The sequence below is a fragment of the Arvicanthis niloticus genome, chromosome 10, assembly GCF_011762505.2.
Source record: "Arvicanthis niloticus isolate mArvNil1 chromosome 10, mArvNil1.pat.X, whole genome shotgun sequence".
Classification (NCBI taxonomy): Eukaryota; Metazoa; Chordata; class Mammalia; order Rodentia; family Muridae; genus Arvicanthis; species Arvicanthis niloticus.
In genome coordinates, this window is record NC_047667.1 from 61685260 (window position 1) to 61709319 (window position 24060).

A 24060-nucleotide genomic window follows, 5' to 3' on the forward strand; every position below is an offset into this window, starting at 1 on the left:
TTCTCTCGTTTCCATGTCTTGATTATTGGTATGGCAGGCCTGCACCACCAAATCTGGCAATAGAGAAGATTAATTTTTAATAACCTTGGTTGTATGGATTACAATATTGTTTCCAAAATTAAATGAGTTAGACTGATCAATGTACCCATTGTTGAGTCGTCAACACAAATGTGCACAAGCATGTTACACACACGCACATGTGCACACACACACATACACGCACACAACACGCACTAATTTAAAAACTGCTCTGGATGGATCTAGTGGAGTACTGAATCTAGCTGGTACCCACAAGCTAAGCTCCACTCTGGTATATTTTTTCCTCCTGATGTGGATACTCACATTTTCTAATAGCATGACTTGCTTAGCTTTCCTTGGTGTTAAAGGATGCAGACTGTCTCAGCTTCCCTTCCTTCCATCTCCTCCTCTTCCTCTTATGGCCCTTTTCATTTTATTCTAATTGCTCACATTGATATGCTTGATATTTTATGATTCTTGGCTGATTTCATGCCTCTCCTTAAAAACAGAGGCATAAAATGAATCAAGGTTCATGATTGGTTTTGGAGTCAAGTTGTGATTGCCAGACTTGGACTCAGGTGGTGCCTGCCAGGTTCAGAACAAGTGAATCAATTAACTATAATTTAGGATGAGGATATATATCAATGCTTCTTATTTAGATAGCATCTTTGGAACATACGAAAGTAGACCTGTGTAATATTTCTCTTTGTCCTATTTTGTTAATTTGTGAATTTAGTCATAAATAAAAAGTGCTGCATGTGCAACTTGCTGAGAAAAGTTTGCCAAGCATAGCTGAAGGAAAAATATCAATAAAGTATTAAACTGTTTTCAAATCATCCAACCATAAACTTTTCATGTTCTTCTTTTTTTTAAATGTTTTAATTTGAGCTATTCATCTCCTCTGGGACATCATGTCCTTTTGTAAAGGCCTGGAAAAGATACAGGAGGAATGTTTCCACTTCACAGTTGTCAGGCCAACCATTAAGGGTAGTCCTCAGTAAGCGGGGCTTTTGTGAATTATCAACATTGGGTGAACCAGTGAACATGTGAGACTAAGAGCATGCTGGTTCTAGGCAATTTTCTCTCCTGTGAGAAAGTGTGTTTAGAAGATTTGAAAGGGAATTAGCTGTTGAAGAAAGGGGAAGCACATACTCAGAAGCCGAATTGGCAGGGCCTCATCTCACACTCTCCTCACCTGTTCAGAGACACGAATAATGATCTGACAGTAGGATCAGTGTTTACACAGTTTTGAAATTCTTTTAAGATAAAAATTTCATTGATTTTTATTTGACTTAATTAGGAGACCTATGTAAAATGTATTGATAGATTGATAGACTAACAGACCACAACATTCATTATTCAAAATATGGTCCAACTGGACGTCTCTTACTGCCAGTGACTAATTTGTATGGTTTAACCCTTCAAAAGAAGAGGGAGGAGGGGGAGGAGAAAGAGGAGGAGGAGTAGGAGAAATAGGAGGAGGAAGAGGAGAAATAGGAGGAGGAGGAGGAGAAATAAGAGGAGGAGGAGGAGGAGGAGGAGGAGGAGGAGGAGGAGGAGGAAGAGGAAGAGGAGGAGGAAGAGAAAGAGGAGGAGGAAGAGGAGGAGGAGGAGGGAAGAGAGAAGGGGAGGGGGAGTAAGAAGAGGAGGAGAAGGAGAAGAAGCAGAAGAAGAAGGAGGAGGAAGAGAAGAAGGAGAAGGAGAACAGGAAGAAATAATGGAGAATGAAAATCAACACTATGCTTATCCTGAAATGAATTATATCTGGACTTATTTTTTTTCTGTTATTCCATTATAATTTATAATTGCTAGAACATGGGCCTTGGGAAGGCTCCCTAGCTATCCTTAATATTTCTAAGGAAGTCTGATACATTTTGGCATTATATTGTCAATTTAAGTTCTTGTCTTTAATATATGATATATATGATAAAATAATGGCATATTTTATCAATAGAGAATACTTTTAGAGGGCTTGTGATGTGATTTCCCAAGGAAGACCAAAGCTGCACATGATTAATGTGTTCAGTCTGGTTGGAGATTGATCTGAGGCAAAAAGAAAAAAAAAAAGAAATGTAAAATATTAGATACTAGCCATTAGCCTAGCTTTCAAGCGGAATGAAGTATTTCAAAGTAGAGTGAGTATTGCATGACACTGAACTTACATTAATCATCAGATAGCTTGCAAGGTGAACATACTTTCTAATAATTTCCTTTATTTTGTTAACAATCAATACTGATTAATTAATACGTATTAATAAATAATTAAGTTAATACATATTGTGGGGTGTCTAAAAATCTTTCATTTCACATTAACTGTAGAACCACATAAAGTTATTGATAAAGTAATGCAGAGACTTTGCACACCTGTGCTCACGTGCACTCATAGTAATGTCTTCCAAAACTAGTCTGTTCTCATTTCTTTCAGGATGTAGGATTTGTACACCGTAGAAAACACTCATTTAATATCCAGAGTTGGAAAAGTCTGAGCAGCTGTATAATCATAAGCCTATCAGGATACAGGATGCACCCCCTCCCCCACCCACAGATATTCGCTTACATTTTGACATCAGGACTCCACCTCCAACCTCCAATCCCATTTAGCTTCAACTGCTGTTAATATCTATCCTTGTCTTACACAGGTTTTCACATCTCACTGTACCAACTCCCTCTTTTTCTACTTGTGGCAATATCTCTATCAAAATAGGGAGCTGGAGTTTTACTTGATCAGGTTACCAACTTGATCAGATCCATCAACCAATGTAAATAGAAACCAAACAGCACAGGAGCCAAGGGATTTTGCAAGTCCAGGACTGTATTTTTACGTATTTGCTAATGTGGCCGCATAGCATAATACACCTTCCAGTGCTCTTGCCTCCTTATCCACTGCCCTATGACTTATTAGTGTGCCTTGGAGACAGGCTCTCACATGGCCTCATGCTTGTTATAAGCTTAGGCAGCCTTTGAACTTCTAATTCTCCTGTCTCTGCCTCTGAGAGACTGGAGCATCACCCTTCACCACAATACCCGGTCTTCTCTGGGACTTCTGTGTTCAAGGGTTGGCTGAATCAACTCTTCACAAAGATGTGACTAGGTGAACCTTGCTGCATCAGAATTCAGTGTCTGTTCCTTTTACTAGCTGCAGTTCAGCCAAGAGTGATGCAATGTCCAGGAAGTCTGCCAGCACTGGTACTCTACTGGCTGCTTAACTATTCCTTCATCACTGTGTGACATCATTACCTGCAAGGGGAGCCAAGCCCTCACAGAGTAATTTATTAGTGACCATGAATGATTCTCATTTTTTTGGCTCTAATGTCTCACCCTTTTATAACATTAATCCTGGGTCTTATGAATTAACTAAGATCAAACACTCAGTGTGCATTTTTGTTAGTATTACAAATAGCAGCGCCAGCATGAAGCATTTTATTTAATAAGCTTTCCTACCATTCAAGAAGCCAAAAGATGCCGACATCACACTTCACAATGCCCATTATGTTAAATGGATATTTCCTGTTATTTTACAGAATAAATTTCTTTATAGCACTGAAATCCAAATGTGTGAGTCACCATGACTAGCCTGCACCTCATTGATGCTATCCCATCCATCATGCTTCCAATACTACTTCCGCCTCTCTGCAAACAGTAAGATGTTACTCCAAATGTAGTCTAGCTTACATTTTAATTTTTTATAATACCAGTGAGTTGATCCATTTTAACTAGCATTTGGGCATTTTCCATTTTAAATACATTTAATGAATGTCAATATAAGAAATTTAATTTTCTCTCTGACACTTGGTTCTACCTTAATAAAACACTAGTTATTTTCCTGCAGTTGGTACATACATAAAATATAGTTAAGTGGAAAAAGTTATAGGGCTGTGGACAAATAGAGCTTTGTGGAAGACACTAATATAATAAAAATTAAGAGTAATAAAATATAGTATTTGAAGGAGTAAAAGTAAAGAATTTTCTAAAGTTGAGAATATCATGGCTTTTCTGAACAGACTAAGAAAATACACATGGATCAAACATAATAGTTCTGAAAACTGCCAAAGACAAAGAGCAGATCCTACAAGTACCAAAGACAATGAAATACACAACAAGATACAGGGTCAGAAGAGTCAGGTAAAATTATGTTCGTCAGTAACCACAGATGAACCCAGGGCCTGGAATAGAGCTTGCTAGTGTAGGTTGAAAGTACCCAACAAACCCACATTTGTAACTGTAGGTAGACTTGCTTTAAGACAAGAAGAATAAATAGTGGCCATGGAAATTTGTGCCAAGGTTATCACCAATAGATGAGATTTTTTTAGGTTTTAAAACTGTATTACACATGATCACACAGAAGCCACTTTCATGCAAGTATACTGTGAGCATGTACCATGGTACACCACATACCTTCTCCTGTCTCCCTGCTTTTGAACAAGTTTGATTTTGTTGCTGTAATACAGACCATAACAAGCAACTTAGAGATGAAAGAAGTTTATTTGCTTTACGTATCCCATGTCATGGTCCATCACTGAGGAAAAGCCAGGTCTAGAATCCAAGGAGGGACCTGAAGCAAAGACTATGGAGGAATTGTGCTTATAGGTTTGTTCAGCTTGTTTATTTTATACAACCCAGAACCACCTTTCCAAGCAGGTGGCACCACCCACAGTGAGCTGGGCCATCCCACATCAAACACCAATCAAGAAAATGACCCCACTAACTTGCCTGTAGGCCAATCTTACAGACAGATTTTCTTGGTTGATATTGTCTCTTCCCAGATGACCTTAGCTGTGTCAAGTTGACAAAACCAAACAAAACAAAGAAATAACTGCCATGCCCTTCCATTAGCTCATCTGTCCACTTGTTTCTTGAGAAAATTTCACTCTTTCATTTTATTCGGTGTGTGTGTGTGTGTGTGTGTGTGTGTGTGTGTGTGTTTGCTTGTGTGTGATGTCATGAATAAGTCTAGAGCCCATACATGACATAAAATGCAATATTGATCTGTCTGATACTGATTTGATTCATATATATGATTATGTCCAGTTGTATTCATTTCCCCACCAACAGTGCAACTTCATACTTCTTTATGGCTGGACATTTTATTGTGTATATAAATATACACCATGTTTCCCTTATGAATATTTCTGTTGGTGGGTGCCCATATTGATCCTATATTGACTATATAAAACTCAACTGTTGTATATAGTGCTGCACTAAACACTAATATGCAAACATCTGTGCAATAGATTGACTTGAAGTCATTTGAGTGAACACCCAGGGATGCCATAGCTGGGTTATTGACCTTAGTTAGTATAAGACACAAATTCCAAAATTAATAAGAGAATAGGTAAAACATTTCAAGATATGGGCATAGGCAGATACTTTCTAAACAGGACAGAAATAATTCAGAAATTATCTTGAAATTAAAAAGCTTCTGCACCCAACCAACAGGAATTTATCCCAGGCATGCAAGGAAAGGATACTGCAAAACTCAAATTTCAGTTTACATAATGCATCATGTCAACAGACAAATGATGCCTAATGTAATATTGTAGATCATTTTCTGCTGTAACAGAAAACCTGAATCTGGGTACTACATAAAGTCAAGAGGTTAGCTTAGGCTCCTGGTTATGGAATTTCAGGAACATGGCACTGATAACTTTTGAACTTACTTAAGGGCCTCATGTAATTTCAACTATTGCATTATGTAATTGCCTGTTGAAAAGAAGGAAGAAAACACATGGAACCTTTGTCATATTCTCATTTCTCTAAAAACTAATTCATTGGTATGATAAAGATGTGACACTCTCTTGATGCTCAATTTCCAAGTTCTGCTGTAGTTCTAACCAAATTTCTGCTAAAGTTTTGGCAGCCAATCCTTACCTAAGCTATAGTGTATATGAACAGTAGAATGAAAACATGACAAATCCTGACACCAGCTTTTAAAACATCAGTGTGACACACAGTCATGAGAGGCTAGGATCTCTCCTGCTGAAAGCAAAGCACAGTGTGTGAGTAGCTCCATTTACTAGTCCTTATATCACAGATGTTCTAAAAGTGACCTATTACAGAGATTAGCATGGCCCTTTTGTAGGGTTGACACAATTTTGCGAAGCATTCCACACTTAAATAACAACAACAACATTTCTATTAACTTAAAAGAGAAAAGGGTTTTGAGAGCTGACTGGGAAATTAAGAACATTTGCTGCTCTTACAGAGGACCTGGGTTCAATTTCCAGCTCCCACATGGCAGTTTAAGATAGCTGTAACTCCAGCTCCAAGGTTTCCAGCACCCTCTCCTGGCCTCCACAGGCACTGCATGAACACAGTACATAGATACAAATGCAGGAAAAACATGCATAAACATAAAGTTAAGATAAACCACTTTTAAGAAAAGGTGCAGAGATTTAGAGAGAAGAAATGAACCTGCCCTTGTTGACATGACTGTAGACAATTCAGACAATTTATAAAAGTGACCAAAACATTGCTGAGAATTATGGATTCATAGCATGGATTTCAGGACACAAGGCTGAAAAGAACTAGATCTTGTACATTAATATATTTCAGCTGCAACAAAAGGCATTTGCATTAGAAGCAGAATACTATGTATTAGCACTTAGTGAAAAGAAGCATTTATGCATAAATCTGACAAAAAGCTCAAGATCTTTGTGATGAAGCTACTTATTTCTGATGACACACATCACAGACTGAATAAGAGATACTTCTGTTTCATAGATAAACTCAGTATCACCAGGATTTCAGTTTTACTCTATAGATTCAATGAAATTTCACTTAGAATACCAACAACTAATCACAAGTTAATATTCTACAGTCTTCATGGAGAGATCAAAGATGCAGAATAACTGATATGACACTGAAGAAGAAAGTTTGGGCTACAGTAATTATTATTATAAATCTACAGCAAGACAATGTGGTAACAGCTGCAAAGTACAGAAACAGATCAATGGAATGTGATCCAGACCACAGAGGCAGTAGACCCATAACACTGTCTAGTTATCTTGGACACATAAGCAAAGATGATAAAATAGAGGGTAGGGAACATTGTCAACAAATGACAGAATAAATGGATATCCTATTCTAAAATTAAATAAATAAGTATAACATAGTTCTTATACCCCTACAAACATTGACTCAAACGAATCATATCCCTCAATGTTAAATGTAAAATGAAACTCAGGAGGTTACCTGGAAAAAATCTGTATGATTTTAAGTATGATAACGACTCTTTAGATAGACATAAAAACAAACACGATGGAAGAAAGAAGACACAGAAACTGACCCATATTCAAGTCAAACCTTCTCATCTTCAAAACAGAATGAGAATGCGCTTCAGATAGGGAAAATACACTTGCAGGAGACAAGCCTAATAAACGAAGTCCCCAGGATCTACACAGAACAGTTAAATTAATTTTTTTTAATTTTTTTGGTTTTATTTATTTATTTTAATTTTATTTAAACTTTATTTTTACACTCCAGACTTTATTACCCACCCAGTCCACCTTCTGACTTCTCCCCATCCCATACCTCCTCCCCGCATCCTGTCTCCACGAGGATATCCCCACTGCCTCAACCCTCCATCCCCCACCCCACCAGACCTCTAAAATCCCTGGGCCTCCAGTCTCTTGAGGGTTAGGCGCATCTTCTCTGACTGGACCCAGAGCCAGTAGTCCTCTGCTGTATGTGTGTTGGTGGCCTCATATCAGCTGGTGTATGCTCCCTGGTTGGTGGTCCAGTGTCTGAGAGATCTGAGACTGCTGGTCCTCCTACAGGGTCTCCCTCCTCCTCAACGTCTTGCAACTTTTCCCAAATCTATTTTTTTAAAGTCATAACCTGAGAGAAAACTGGCCAAAACTCCTGAACTCAAGACCCACTGTGGCCTTTGACGGTGGTGGAGCCATCATCCTCTAATTCTGCAGCTTGAGTACCCAGAGTTGACTTGAGAAGATGACAGCCAGTGTCGACTAAGCCGAAACATAACTGAACGTCACAAATGAGCCGCTGGTGGCCACAAGAAGAAAGAGGAGAAAACTGGCTGCTTCAGCAGACAATGTTTGTAAATATGTTTATTTTCATATTTGAAGCCAAAAATGTTAAAAATCATCACTAGAAAAAATAGAAGAATATTCAAAAACACACTCACCAAATCCTCGAGAATTCTTCTTCCCAAAACCCTGTCAGAGTTCTCCTTGCTCGGCTGAATAGAATGAAGAAATGTAGGAAGTGAACATATGGAGGCAGCAGTTAATAGTTTAAAAAAAAAACAAAACACTGAAATCAAAGTAGAGACAACAAAGTCACCCTGCCCCTCTCTTTTAGTACACAATGTTAGAGGTTAGTAGTATTGTTTATAAGTTAGGAGACCACAATAGATGTCAGCAAGTCTTTCAGTTGCGCATGTTTCAAAACAAATGTTAAAATGGAAATTTAGGTAGTCATTTCTCAAAATCTCTAATTCTGTAACACTGCTTTGAAAAAAAAAAGTACATCCTTAATAATCATTCTTTATAACTCGCGTTTATTCTTTCTCCTGTTACCCATGCATATGAAAACTTACCAGTGCTCCTACACCAACCACGGAAAGTAATTTTCTCTGCTCCAACAGCCATACATGCTGTTAGCTCCTCAGCCATGGGCAGAACACCAGGAGCTTCTCCCACCTTAGGCTGGGAGTTTAACTGTCCTGATTTTTGTGCAGGTCAAGGCCAGGGAACCACAGCTACAGCGGGTTTATGTGTGCAACAGCCATGTCATGCCCAAAGCCAACCTTTCACAGCCCTTCTGTCTAGACTCCCAGCTATTGCATTTTATATGTGAGTTATAAAAGAAAAAAGACAGTAAAGGCAAGGGGCTGTGAGGGGAGCATGTTGGAGGACAGGCATTGGGGTGAGGGAGTAGGAGATGGATATGGCCAAACGACAGTATTTGCATGTGTGAAACTTCCACAAAACAGAAAGGAATAAAGCATCGTATTATGTTTACTAGGCTTTGATTTAGGGTTCTCATCCTACATGTCCTTAAAACAAAACCAAAAACAAAATCAAACAAACAAAACACTGTATCTCCCTCTGCCATTCATGTGCATGCCATTTAAAAGGAACATTTTAATTTTCTTTGGTATTAGATGCAAACAATGCAAATACTCTATGTCCTTTTATCTACCTACCTACCTATCTACCTATCTATCTATCTATCTATCTATCTATCTATCTATCTATCTATCTATCTAATTTCTAATAAAATTTAAAATAACATATGCACACAGTTGATTTTAAGACATATTTAAAATAATTCTTTGAGGACTTCTTACAATGGATTTTGAGGATCTTCACTCCCTACTGTTTCCTGACTCCTCCTAGATCCACCCATACCAACTTCAACTCTCTCTCTCTCTCTCTCTCTCTCTCTCTCTCTCTCTCTCTCTCTCTCACACACACACACACACACACCACCACCACCACCACCACCACCACCACCACCACCACCACCACCACCACCAAGTCAGATTTGCATTGAGTACATCCTACCATATTTACAGACATACACCAGGGCATGGCCCACCGACCTAGAGTCTCACTTAAAGAAAACTGACCATCCTTCCACCAATTATCAAAAACATTTTAATATACTACAATAAATATATGTTATGGAATAAAACTACTTATAAAGTATAAAAGCCACTTGTTCCTGCCACCCACAGAGAATTCCAACCAGCACTGCTACTTTCAGCTTTGATAATATTGGAACTGTGTGTAAATCTGTCATCTTTTCTCTGTCTCCCTAAAGATAGCTGCATAATAAATAAACTGCCTTTACCTAAAAAACATGATCATATTAAACATGTTACTTGGACTTGATTTTAAAATCTAAACTGTGTTATGAATACCTATGTGTATTTGTAAGTATATGCACTATGTTTAAGCATTATGTATGCTTACTTGGGGGCATTGAAAACATTTCATTCATTCAGTGTAATAAATACATCTCAAGAGTTCAGGTCTTTCCTTTGAAATCTGAAGCAATTCCACAGAGAAGTTTCTATGTGCAGAAACTGGCTCCTGTGTTGGCCTGATGTGAAAGTGAATAGCCATCCAAGAGGTAGATTTGCACCAGTTAATTATCTTGATGAATTCCTATGACTCTAGTATTTATAGTGTTAACATGCCCAAACTGATAAATGTGTTTATCTTCACTAAGAAACATAATGTTACCCATTTTGCCTATGTCTTAAGGCTGTACACCAAAGGAAGCCTAGCTGTATCAATAACAACTAGTGACCATGATCAAAACCTTTCCACAAGCCTGTAGCAAAATTCATTTTTAATTGAAAAACATCAAGAAACAAGGATTGTGGTTTTGGAGCATTGATATAGCAGTTAATTCGGTCTTAACACAAGGCCTTGAGATTGTGGCTTGTAGGTTGAAACTAAGGACAAAATATCAAATGAGAAAAAAAAAGCATTTAGATCAAAGGGAAAAGAAAAAAAAAACCTGTTGTTTCCATGGACATCAGAGGACTTCTTTTGCTGTATCTGCTCTTCTCTCTAATTCCCGCCTGCGGTTATGTTGTGGAACACAAACTGCGTGTGTGACCAGTGCGACAGGACCCCACTGCAACATCCTTACTCTTCCCCACCAACTTTTATGAAGAAAGTATCATTTGAAACATCACCCTGGGGTGAGAAAACTTCTTTCAGTAAGATTGTTTTTGAAGTAAATCAAAACAGCAACAAAAACAATTTTTAATAGAAAACAAGCTAAGGGTGTTTCTTACAGCGGAGATTTAAAAGCAGAGACAGAAGAATGGCTGCATGGTTGATGATTCTGGGCAAGACGACTCTGGATGTTCATTTCTTTCCTTCAAATCCCAAGAATAAGAAGTTGAGTTTCCCCCTTTCTTCCATTTATCCAAGTAGTGTGTATCTCCTCTAAACCTACAGCCACTAGAGACAGTCGCATCCCAGGGACATCTGATGACACCTGGAAGTGGAACTCTGTAATGTTTCTGCTGGTTATAGACACACATGATAAGGTGACCCAGAAATAATGTTCTCTCATATTTTTTGGCCTATTGCATAGACCACAATCTGAATAAATCATGGTTCTTGAAGGTCACAGAATATCCAAGTTTTAATGACAGTATTCCACATAGCATTGTGTTATACATTCTCTTACAGCCATCCAGACTTGAGGTCACAGCCTCTGGTTATCCCCATGACCATCAGTCATTAGTAAGATAATGACTTCTCTTCCTTTTGAGTTGAAGAAACTTGAAAAGGATAAAATGGATAAGAACTAACTTAACTCAATAGCATCTATGGTGTCTTATGGGCTTAGATTTTTCACAACCTCCTTTAGTAAGGGTTCTTAAATGCTTTAACCTCCCTTGTAGCTCACAACCCATCAGAGGTAGTGGAAAGTTTGGTTAATAGGGCAAAAGGGGTTGTAGACCTCTTTAGAAATAGTTCTTTTGGGCAATTCCAAGCTTCATTGCCAGTATATTGGCAGTTCAGTTTGCACAAATCAGCAGTGGTAGCTTGATCTACTTGCAAACACCGCTCACAAATCAGCAACAGCAGTTCAATCCAGAAGAAAGTGTAAGACTCGGTTAGTTGGCCTGAGTCCAAGTAGAATCAGCAAGAAGCCACCGGAACACCACCAGGAGTTCTTTCATGCCTTTCTCTCTATGAAGTCATGACAAAGGATGATCAGCAAAGAAGGCAAGGTGAACCAGTGTCATAGCATTGTCAGTAAAGACCAGCATCAGCACAGCCCAATGTCAGCAAAGCCCAATGAAGACCAACAAAGAGTGGCAAGGAGATACTTACATCTTCTCCAGACATCATATGTCCTCTCAAGTGTCTGCTCTAACAAAACATCACATGCCCTTTGTCTAGGCAGCTTCCAGAAAGGCACCATGTATCTGTTCTCAGAAAAATCCTCCCATGTGTCTGCTACAGCAAAACATCCTCTCATAAGACAGTTTCCATAAAAATATCATGTGATACGACTGAGTCTCCAAAGAAACCAGGAATTTTGAATACTTCAGTGTCCCCTAACCAGTTTAATCTTTAGTTGCTGATGCTATCATAATGTAGACCGTTAGTAGGTCATGTTCTCTGAGGGTCAAGTATGTGCTAGGTACTATAACAAATCCTCATTTTTTAACTACAACATTACAAAATATGAAAAAAAATTCCCAGTTCTGTGAAATAAATGGCACAAATAGGCTTGAAGAGGTACAGGTTATTATAAAATATTATAATGTTAGCAAGTCAGGAATCCAAGGTTAAAGCTTTGTGATTCAGGTTCTACAACACAGCAAAATAGCCCATTTGTTGGTAAATTATTTTTTGGGAATGTGCAGTAACCATACATACCTATCAGATCCAGCATGATAGTTTAGCACATGGGCGCAGTGTGTAATGATTACACAGAGATTCTTGTTATATGCTTGTTCTTGAGTACTTGCAATTTCTAGATCCTTTCACCTGGCTGCTTCAAGCTTACAATTAGTGCCAGCTACAGTTGTCATTGGTGCTCAGAACATCAGAATCCATTCCTTCTAAACTGCCTTACCCTTGTACTCACTGACTATCCACCCTCAGTTCTCCTCCTGGGCTTCCACAGCCCCAGTGACCTCTCCTCTGCCTCTGCTGTTACTTGGGTAGCTTCTATGTGAAACTGAGAACACACCATGTTTCTTTCTTTGTGCTGACTTTTTAATAGGAGTTCAACCCATGTAGCTGCAAATGACACAATTCCACTCTTTAGAGTTGAATACTATTCCACTGTATATATAAATCATGGTATATTTATCTATTTTTCTACTGATGGGAGGAAAATTTAAATGCTTATCTTAGTGTTCAGTACATTGAGAACACACACTTTACATTACACTCACATTTTTTTGTAGTCAGCAAGCACATGAATTACACATTCTAATATCTATCCTACAACTATCTCTCCTCCTCCTCTTTCTTTTCTCCTTTTTTCTTTTCTCTTCTCTTCTCTTCTCTTCTCTTCTCTTCTCTTCTCTTCTCTTCTCTTCTCTTCTCTTCTCTTCTTCCCTTCCCTTCCCTTCCCTTCCCTTCCCTTCCCTTCCCTTCCCTTCCCTTCCCTTCCCTTCCCTTCCCTTCTCCTCTCCTCTCCTCTCTTCTCTTCTCTTCTCTTCTTTTCTCGTCTCTTCTTGTCAGTGTGCCATGGTGCCTGCCTATAATTTCAGTACTTGGGAAACTGAAGCAGAAGAATAAGTATAAGTTCAGGGCCACCTTAGACTTCATAATGAGTTCATTGCTAATCTGTGATATATGTAAGACCCTGTCTCCAAAAAGACAGTCAGCTGGCTGAAGAACTGTAACAAGCAGTAGTTAGTCACATCTATCTTTTGTTAAAGGCTGTAAGTGCCTTTGTTGAGACTGATCTCATCATGAACACTATGTGCAAACATTTACCCGCATTATTGTGCATTTAGCTTCAAAAAAGAGATCTCTTTGGACATTGGTATAATTTCAGCTATCATCTTCGCAGTTCCCTCTCTGTTCTCACTATGAGACAGTGTGCAAATTGTAAAACTGAGTATCGAGCATCTCCTGGGAGAGGACTCTCAGGGAACCAAGGCTTCAGCACAGAAGAACAGGAATATGACACCCGGAGTTACTAGAGGACAGAAGGAGAGGGCATGATATAAGTATTTCTGGAGGACTGAAGAACAGGGGTATGGTATGGGTGTCTCTAGAGGACAGTGGGAAAGGGCAGAGGGCAGCTGCTCCAGCCCCTGATGTAGTAGTAGTTGTAAGTAGTAGTCACAGCTCAAAAAAACCTTTGTCACCACAAGAATACTGGAGAGACTTGAAAGCTGACTGGGTATGATCCTTAAAACAAACTGCAGATCAGCTCCCCTGGTTTTAAACACTGTGACCCAATGTGTATGTAGCAAACATATTTTCTTCTTTGTTTGCTTTTCCCCTTAGTTAAGTAGGAGGGAAAACTCACACCCTTTGTTCTGATGCCCCATGGAAGGGAAATGGCTGGGGGTGGGGGAGCATCCTCTCAGAGGCAAAGGGGAGTGGTATGGGGTGAGGAACTCCTGAAGGGGTATCAGGAGGGAGCAACATTTGCAATGTACATAAATGATTAATTAAAAAGTAACCTGAAGTAAAAATATTAAAATAAAAAATAAAATGTATACTATAAAGTAGTAACATAATAGAAAAGAGAATTTTTTATATATTTTTCTCTTTATAAAAATATAAAGGGAGACATTTCTGAATCATGTACAAATTCAGGGAGAAAGTGTCTTTTGTTAATATTTCTATTCATTGATCCTAAATCATCAGTGATCTTTACTTTTTACTTTCTTACTTGACATAAAGAGCTAATGTGTCTTCAATTCTTGAATCTCCATCTAAATTATACTCACAAGATCAGTGACCAATCACATTTCCTTTCTCAGACTGAGGAGTAAGTGCTGTGTCACCTCCATGCAGGTAACTAGCCTGTACAAACATGTATGTTCAAGAAACAGATTAGTATGGTGATCTAGCCCCGCCCCACCCTGCTCCACCCCATCCCATCCCGCCCCACCCCACCCCACACAACACAGAGAAGGACTATGCTAGCGTATCAGAGCAGGAAATGAAATGATGGCAGATGTTGATGAGATTCTTCTCCTCCTTCTATTCCTGTTATTCTTAGGTTTGGTATTTTCACTGTGTCCCAGATTTCCTGTATGGTTTTGTGTCATGAATGTTTTAGATTTAACATTTTTTTGACCGATGTGTCAATTCCTTCTATTATATCTTACAAGCCTGAGATTCTCTCTTCCATCTCTTGTATTCTGTTGGTGATACTTATGTCCGTAATTCCTATTTGCTTACCGAGATTTTCCATCTCCAGAATCCTCTCAGTTTGTGTTTTCTTCATTGCTCCTATTTCTATTTTTGTGTCTCAAATCATTTTATTAATTTCCTTCACCTGTTTGACTGTATCTTCCTGTATTTTTTAAGGGATTAATTCATTTCCTCTTTAAGGGCTTCTGTCATCTTCATAAGATTGACATTAAGTCACTTTCTTTTGTGTCAGCTGTTTTGGAATATCTGGGGCTTACTAAACTAGGATAGCTGGGCTCTGGTGGCATCACATTGCCCTGGCTGCTGCTGACTGTATTCTCACAATAACTTCTAGGCTTCTGGATTTGGGTTGTTACCGTTTTAGATGTGATTTCTGAGCTGATCTTTGTTAGATGGATATTTTTCTCCATTGGTTTTTCTGTTTTTTCTTTGGTCTTCTGGCCTCAATGGCCTGGTATTCTGGTGACCAGCGAATCTTCAAGTCCAGTAGGGTGTCTCCACTGGAATTTTGCAGCCTATGAGACCTCTAGAGGTTTGAGTTCTGCACTGCCTCTGGGATTCCAAGTGCCTCTGTGGCCTCTGAAGTTCTGGGTACTTGCTTGGTTTCTGGAATTCTTAGTACAGCCTGGCCTTCAGTAAAGAGGAATTCTTCTGACAAAGTTGTGATGTGGGACATGGAGCCCAGGGGAAGGGTTGCAGTTGGGAGTTGTTGGGAGGCTTTCTGGAGTGCTAGCAGGTGGTGGACAGTGTCTTATCTGGGGTCCCTAGAATGGGCCTGGAATCTAGTAAAGCAGCTAGAATTGTGGACTGGAATAGCCCAGGGTAGGGAGTCAAAGAATTCTTTACAACTAGTTAGGTCAGTTCATGTCCCAATTCATTGCAAAGCCTGAAAGGTCGGAGTGATAATTTAATATTAATTTTACTGTTTGTGATTTCCTCTACTGTTAGAGCTAAGCGTAGAGAGATTTTAATATTTCAACATCATTTTAAAGTTTGTAGAAGAATCATATTTCATGCCCCTTTTCCTGATTTCTCAAAGAGTTTTAAAGACAAAGTATTCAGAGGTTCTTCCCTTACAAGTTTTAAATTTCCATTACTTAATGATGGCAGGCAAATGAGAAAACCATGACATCTTCCCATTTCTTCTGATGTTTTGCCATTCCAGTGTGATCGATGCTACCCTCTCTATAATGACAAGCCCTTCCGCAGTGGTGACAATGTTCATGCATTCAACTGTAAGCCTTGTCAGTGTCATGGCCATGCTAGCAGCTGCCATTATGATGCTTCAATGGACCCATTTCCCCTGGAGCACCACAGAGGTGGTGGAGGAGTCTGTGATGACTGTCAGCATCACACAACAGGTAATCCCAAGTCCTGAGTGTCTTGCTTAGCCTGTGGAGCTATAGGCATCTGTCTCCAGATGCAGGATATTTTAAATTATGACACAGTTTTACTTTAATTAGGAATGAGCCTTCATGCTGTTAAGTTGGGAAACAAAGCTGTTTCATCTGACTTCTCTGATTCAGAAAGAGTCCTTCATCACATGTTTGTAGGAAGATGTTTATACAGAAGGGTTTACATCATTGACTGAAGCTATAATTCATATAGCATAGCCTAGCTCAGCTTGATACATCCATCCAGAAACTTACTTGTACCAATTATATTCCTATCTTCCTTGGGTCTGGTTTTCACACATGGATGTGCTACCTTCACTCAGAGTTTACACAGAAACCAATCATCTTTTGAAGACATTACAAATACATAGAGCAACACAATGGTTCACAGGAAACAGAGCTCACTGGAGAGCTTGGCAATCTGAGGTGGGTCCCCAGAACCTACAAGGTGGAAAAGAAGGACCGACTCCTGCAAGTTGTCCTTGGACCTCCTCAGGCACACGTGGTGCACACATGTCCAGCACACACACACTGCACACACAGGAATATATACACAATGTAAATACAGAAGGCGATAAATATTCTCTGTAGATTCAATGATAACAAGTAATTTCTAGAAGTCATTAAAGTCACTATTTTCTGAAGAGCAGTATTAACATTAAAGCAGAACACAGGCTGTTTCAGTGTCTGTGAATTTTAGTGCAAATCTAATAGACCCAAACGTGTTGCCCAAGGGCATGAGTGAATGAATTAGGTAATACTGTTGATACATAATAACATGAGGCCACGGACCTAAGCCATGAAAGTTCGTGTTCCTGGGCTTCTCATGCAAGAACAGTCTCTATGGAGAGAAACATACTGAGGCACCATCAGCAACGTGAACGTCAACATTCTTAGAAATGTTAAGAATTTATTTAACTTTTAGTTCATCAGAAACTAATATCACTCAAACTGAAAATTTTAGTTGAGTATTTAGTTTTTTGACATTGAGTCTATTTCCAGGAATGTCAGAACAGGATATATGGTTTTTATCAGGGAAATTGATAAAGTGAAGGCTTATTTCAGACTCTTTCTGTGGCTTTGGCACTATCCACACTGGCTCTGGAAATTACTCCCAGCATAAGAATATATTCATTTTATTAATTTATTCATATTTATAATGTATATATCTTATACTATCTATATTTTATATATTTATTATTTTATAATTTTATATAATTTATTTTTTATTATTTTACTCATAAAAATGGCCAGAGGAAAGGGCTACTTCATAAACTGAAAGCCATAGGAACTACATTATGCATTGACTATGATAGTAGTGAATAACTGAATCTAATACTGAATGTAAGACTTATCTGGTATATATAAATACAGCAAATTTCTTTATTCTGATACTTGAAGTAAAAAAAAAAAACGACAAATGCGCTAAAAAGTCAGGTTAAGTGCGCAACAACCAATATGTTAAGAGCATTTTCCAATTTTCACAATTTACTTCCAAAAAATATATTTCTGTACATTTTTTGTACCTGTGTAATCGTGTGTATGTGTTGATCTGAATATGTATGGAGGCCAAAATTTTATATGAAATGTCGTTGTCAGTTACCCTCCACCTTCACTCTCTCTCTCTACCTGGCTGAATTGGCAGATCAATGGGCCCCTGGGATCTATCTGTCACTGGGTGACTAGTCTGTGCTTCCCCTCGGCCTGGCTATTTTTGTGTGCACTGAGTATTGGATTCAAGTCCTCCTGCACACACGGCAAGTGTCTTACCAACTGTGTGAGCTCCTCGGCTCTCAACAAACATTCGTCACACAGCATGCCTCTGCCCTTCCTCTTCTGTAGATGTCATACGTGTAGTAATTCCACATATTTTGCTTTAGAAATAAGTGCCTGGCCTTGAAGGGGCAATTTTAAGTTTAGAAGAAGATTCCTTGAAAATGTATGCTCCCCAACAAATCAAAACTTCTCAGAAGTGTGGCACTGCATAGCAGATGGGCGTTTAATGAAGTAAAGCACCATTTGGAACAGGTTCACCATTTCATATGCTCCGGATCACTAAATTGGCAGGTAGAGATGAAAGGTACATTAAAATGGACATCCCCAAAATTGCAGAATTTCCTCAAAGGAATACAGTCTTCAGTCTTGAATTATGTAGCCGATTGTAATGAATTATGAGTCCTAATGCATAGTCTGTCCTTACACAGGGAGAAACTGTGAGTTATGCCAGGATTACTTTTACCGACCCGTTGGTGTGAATCCTGCTGACCCGGATGTTTGCAAGCACTGTGACTGTAACAGGGCCGGGACTAGAAACGGCAGCCTCCTTTGTGACCCGGTGAGTTACTTCACAGGAAATAAGGAATGGCTTTCCTACTAGAGATCAGTCTGGGACACTCTCCCAGGGTCTCCAGTCTGTATTTTCCAGGAAGTTTTGAGTTGGCCTTGAAGAGACAACTGAGGTGGATAGGACTTCAAGTAGTGTCCGTCATAAACATTAATTGACTGCTGTGTGGCAAGAAAATACTAAAGCAAAAGATTTATTTGAGTTTTCATTTTGTAAATGTCAAAAAGAATTGGTGAGTACAATTCTAATCAAACTGCAAGGCAGTAAAGTAATGTTTTGTTTTTTTTAAAGAAATTATAAATAAAACACTTTAATCCCAAAGCCAGGAGAGGATAGTCCTGTAAAAGTCAGACAGTCATCTGAAGACTCAAACAGAAATCATGTTTCTCTGCTTCTAAATTTCTACCTGCCTAATAGTTTGAAAATGAAATATATGTTTATATTCTTAAGAAATGCTTATTAACCATGTGACAAATTTTAATGTCTGACTTACATGCATGTGGATCTTCACTAAGCTGGGCTGCTAAGTGAAGCAACCAGTAGCTTCATGCTCAAATCTGTGGTTATTATCTATCTAGTTTGGTCTTTGTCACCCTCATATCCAAAAATGACTTAAGGTAAAGAAAACTTGTCTCATAAAACGAACTCAATGACTGATTTAATTTTAACAAATATGTGTAACTTTGGATAATTGAGAATACAATGGTTAGCACAGGAAGCCCAGTTGTAGAACATTTTATAAATTGCATTATAAATGTAATAAATTAAAAATATCTGTGTCATATAAATTTCAGCAAACCCTGATCAGAGATTTTCAAAACAAGTTGGCAATTTTCTGAAATCTAAGAATTTGGAAGGCAAACTCACCAGTTTGAGTCCACTCAGCCATGACTGGATAGCAAACACAAAGCCAGCCTATGCTATATAGCATAAGATGTGTTTGAAGTCAGTTTCTAAAACAGGAATGATAGAGTAAATAAAAACAGATTAAAGACATGGAGGGTTGTCAAAGTGTGGTAATGACAGGAGGCCATGTTCATAGAAATATTCAAAACTGAAAGACTAATGAGATCTTTCCCCTTGGTTATTTGATACTATTGAGAACTTTGTTATCTGCTGCAGGGGGCTGAATCCAAGGTCCTGCCAGGTGACATGATGCTTTCTCATAGAGCCATATCCCAGCCTTCAGTGTACATCTTTCACCGAGTTCTCAGTCAAACCAGACTTCATCTTCATAATGCTCACTCTAGATACCTCATGTCTTTGTGTCTGAAGTCTGTGCTGGCTTATCCAGGTTGTCAACTAGACATACCTAGGAAGAAAAAACCTTAATATAGCTTCAGATTGGCTTGTAGTCATGTCTCTGGGTATTTTCTTGATTTCTAATTGACAGAGGAGGACCCAGCCCATGGTGAGAAGTAACATCCCTGGACAGGTAAGCCTAGGCTTTATAAGAAAGGTGGCTGAATATGAATCTAGAAGTGAGCCAGTATCAGTGATCCTCCATGGTCTCTGCTTCAGCTCCTGCCTGGAGTATTCCTACAATGAACCTCCACAGATGTACCTAAGCCATCATACACACACACACAGATATACGCACACACAGAGACATACACACACACACACACACAAACACATAGTCATACACATACTTACACACACAAATTTACACACACCACACGCAAACACACACATACTCACACAGACACTCACACACATATACAGATACACTCATACATACATACATAGACACCAAACACCACATGTACACATTCAGTCAAATAGTCATAATACACATATTCACACACATATTCATATACACATACACCACACACCACACACACAATCAGACACTCAGACACACACAATACACACACACCAAACACCATACACACTCACATATTTACACACACAAATTCACACAGACCACACACAAACACAAACTCACTGAGACACTAACATACACACTCACATACACTTACACACATATACATACACACATCAAACACCACACACACAATCATATACATATTTACACACACATACACATTCACACATACCATATACCACAGAATCAAAAACTCACACACACATCAAATACCACATATATGTACTCATAGACACACCAACACACTCATACATACACACAGATGCTGAGACACACTCACACATATACACAGTCACATAAACACATACATACATGCCATACACCATATATACACACTTACACCTACATGCTCACTCAAATATACACAAATACATATAGTCACATAGACACATACACCATACATACAGTCACACAGACACATTCACACACATACTTTCACACACACACACACACGTATGAGCACAAGATCTGGTTCCTACCTTCTTACAGTGTCTACATCCTGTAGATTTCATGTAAACAATCATTGTCTGTTCTACTGTCCTGAAATGGATGCATGGCTTTCTTCTAATAACTCTATGTACACATCAGTGTGTGTGATTTAGATCCATGATCGGGTATGTAATTTAAAGCTATCCCAATATGTAGGTAAGAGTTATGAGTGCACACAAGCTGCACTCATACATTTAATAAAAAGAAAAGAAACAGTGAGAAATGCATAGCTGCAAGGCAATAATGTCCTTCTACCTACTTCTGGTCAATTTTTTCCTGCTGAGTTTAGACAATGTAAATTAGACCAAAAACAAAATAAAGGGATTTGAATTAGAAATGTCTCCATGTGTACCTAACTTATTACTTACAAAAAAACATTAAAAAATATTAAGTGGAGTATAGAAACACACATCCAGCATCTCACAGCTAGGCAAATAAAGGTGTGGATTCCAGATAACTGGGGTTGCCTCACAAAGCCTGTCTCCAACAAACACACAAGCAAACAAAACAACAACAAAGCCCAAAAGGAGCAAAACACTGAACAAAGTTCCTCAACTATTATAACTAATATACATTTTCAAGATTTAAGATAAATACAGAAAAATCAGATATAATTGTACAGGGCAGAAACAGTATAAAATTATTATTAAGACTATCATATAAAACATTTTGAGGGTAAAATATTCAGGAATGAATTTAGTAAAAGTTTTGCAAAGTTTACATTTTGTAAACTATGAACCATGGCTGAACTAAATGGAAGACTCAACTAGATAGACTGTTCACATGTCAGATGATGTAATGTTTTAAAATCAGAATCATTCCTCAAACTGGCCTGTTGATTCAAGACTATTTCCATATAAAATACAACTTATACATATATATAAATAAAAAGGCTCCTTTTGAGATCAGCGCAATATGATGCAAAATTAAATTTGTTCAAAGGACATATCTAAAACAGTCATACAAAGCAGCGGAGAGTTAGATTATCCTTACTTCCTGATTTTAAACTGCATTAAGGGCAGAGAGCTATGCTAGAAACAAGAACCCATAAAGTAGCCAAAAGTCAGATTACAATAGCATCTTACACCATTTTGTGGTGGAAACCACTAATTTGTTAATAGTGTCCATATTATTTTTCAACAAATTCCAAGAACATATTCTATAACTGTGAAATCTAGAAGGAATTTCCTCCAGTTAACACAGTGACATATTTTGCCAGCACCAAAAGGTCCAAGCAATAATTTGAAAGCTAAGTGAGATAGATTTAAACCTGTTGGAGAAAAGAGCCCAAGATGATGATGTCTGAAACGGGAGTCCTTGAGAGGCAAAGACTATGACTACACTGGTTCCTCTTAAAGCCACTCAGTGGATCAACACTGTTGGGAATAACAGTGTATGGGGCTTTCTTGGGCTCTTTCTGTCTTGGATGTTCAAAAGGATGAACAGTGTCATCATCCACCATGCCTTCCTGTGAAGACCAGAATTTCATCTCTCACATACTCCTTAGAGATTGCCATGGGAAGTCTGGAAGTTCAGAGGAAAGAACTTTCTTAGAAATGTATTTTTGGAGAAGGGAGGACACTGTAAAAACACACCAGGCTGTCAAATATCAGACACTGTAAACTGGAAAAGAGAAGGCATGTCTGTCTCACATCGTGTGGATTTTTCTCTTCTCAAATGAGTATTTTCACCAGCTGAACAAGACGACAGTGTAGCCATAAAATACTTGCGTGGAAACAAGTGTTATGATGTATGTTCTTCACTGATGTTTTCCCATGACATTTGTATGTAACAAAAGTACATACCTGTATTTATTTTGAAGTCAAGTGAGTACCTGAAGCAGGTGGCCTATTTTACAAATGCCAGGAACTTAAGGAAAGAAGTCACTATCTCTACTCTGGGAATATGTGGTCATACCTAAGACAGACAGTATATGCAGGATCATACCAACTCCTGGCTGGTGGAAACACTGTAGACAGGTAGAGAGACATTTTTCCTATAAACATCAGGAGAAGGTTACGGGATTTCAAAAAATTTCTGTCCCTCCCCCTCCCCCTCCCTCTCCTCCTCTCCCTCCCTCTCTCCCTTTCCCTCCCCCTCTCCCTCCCCCTCCCTCTCTCCCTCTCCCTCCCTCTCTCCCTCCCCCTTCCTCTCTTCCTCTCCCTCCCTCTCTCCATCCCCCTCCCTCTCTCCCTCCCCCTCCCCCTGCCCCTCCCTCTCTCCCTCTCCCTCCCTCTCTCCCTCCCCCTCCCTCTCTCCCTCTCCCTCCCCCTCCTCCTCTTCCTCCCCCTCCCCCTCTTCCTCCCCCTCCCCCTCCCCCCGCCTCTCTCTGTGTGTTTCAAGACTATGTGTGCATGTTTTTTCTGCTCACATGTGTGCATGTGTATCTCTATGCAAGTAGGACTGAGGTCAGAGGTCACTAGTAGATGACACTTGTCAACCTCCATAACTATTTTATACTTTGGAAACAGGGTCTCTGTCTAGTCTGGAACTTACCAGTTACACTGAGCTTATGAGCCACTCAGCCCAAGTATCCCCCCTGTCTGTTACCCTGTGCTGAGGCTTAAAGTGTGAGTCATTCCACTTACCGTAAGAAGCAGCTCTTGGCCACCTGAGCTAACTCTCCAGTCTCCATAATTTAGAAAAATTAAATCGGTGTCTGCCAGTATTTAGATTTAGATTCTTACTCCAGTGCTGGTCTGGCTTAGACAGGCTGTGCTTCCCTGCAGATCAGTCGTGGACCTAACAGTAATAGGATGTACAACTAAGAAGTTCTGAGTCCTGGGATTTGCAGACATACGTCAGCAGCTAAATAAGTATGCAGTAGTTGACATACTGAATGCTAAAGAACAATGTTCACATGGTTCAGCCATGGAGCTTTTAAAATGAAGGCTCCTGGCCTCCACATTTTAATTTTGAAGCTCTGAGCTTCTAGTTGTGTAGAATTAAAGGACCAAGCCTGTAACTGCATGTTGGATATAAATACATGGGTTCATTCTTTCCCTTACTTTTAAGAATGTCATGTATGTTTGAAAAATATTTTTATAACCATGGACATAGAGTAGCCATTTT

At 39.0% G+C, this 24060-nt stretch overlaps 1 protein-coding gene and 1 long non-coding RNA gene across 2 annotated transcripts in view; one reads left to right on the forward strand and one right to left on the reverse strand.

The window, feature by feature from the left end:
• LOC143443736 (uncharacterized) overlaps nt 1-9083 on the reverse strand; it is a 144969-nt gene extending 135886 nt beyond the window's left edge. Inside the window, exons 1-2 of the long non-coding RNA XR_013112960.1 lie at nt 8579-9083; nt 8165-8218 (exon numbers count right to left, since the gene is read on the reverse strand). This is a non-coding gene — a long non-coding RNA (uncharacterized LOC143443736). The remainder of the gene's footprint in view (nt 1-8164; nt 8219-8578) is intronic.
• Nucleotides 1-24060, forward strand: part of Ush2a (usherin) — a 681657-nt gene that overhangs the window by 89643 nt on the left and 567954 nt on the right. The window contains exons 10-11 of the mRNA XM_034512972.2: nt 16039-16234; nt 18472-18602. Coding sequence (XP_034368863.1) covers nt 16039-16234; nt 18472-18602 — 327 coding nt within the window. The remainder of the gene's footprint in view (nt 1-16038; nt 16235-18471; nt 18603-24060) is intronic.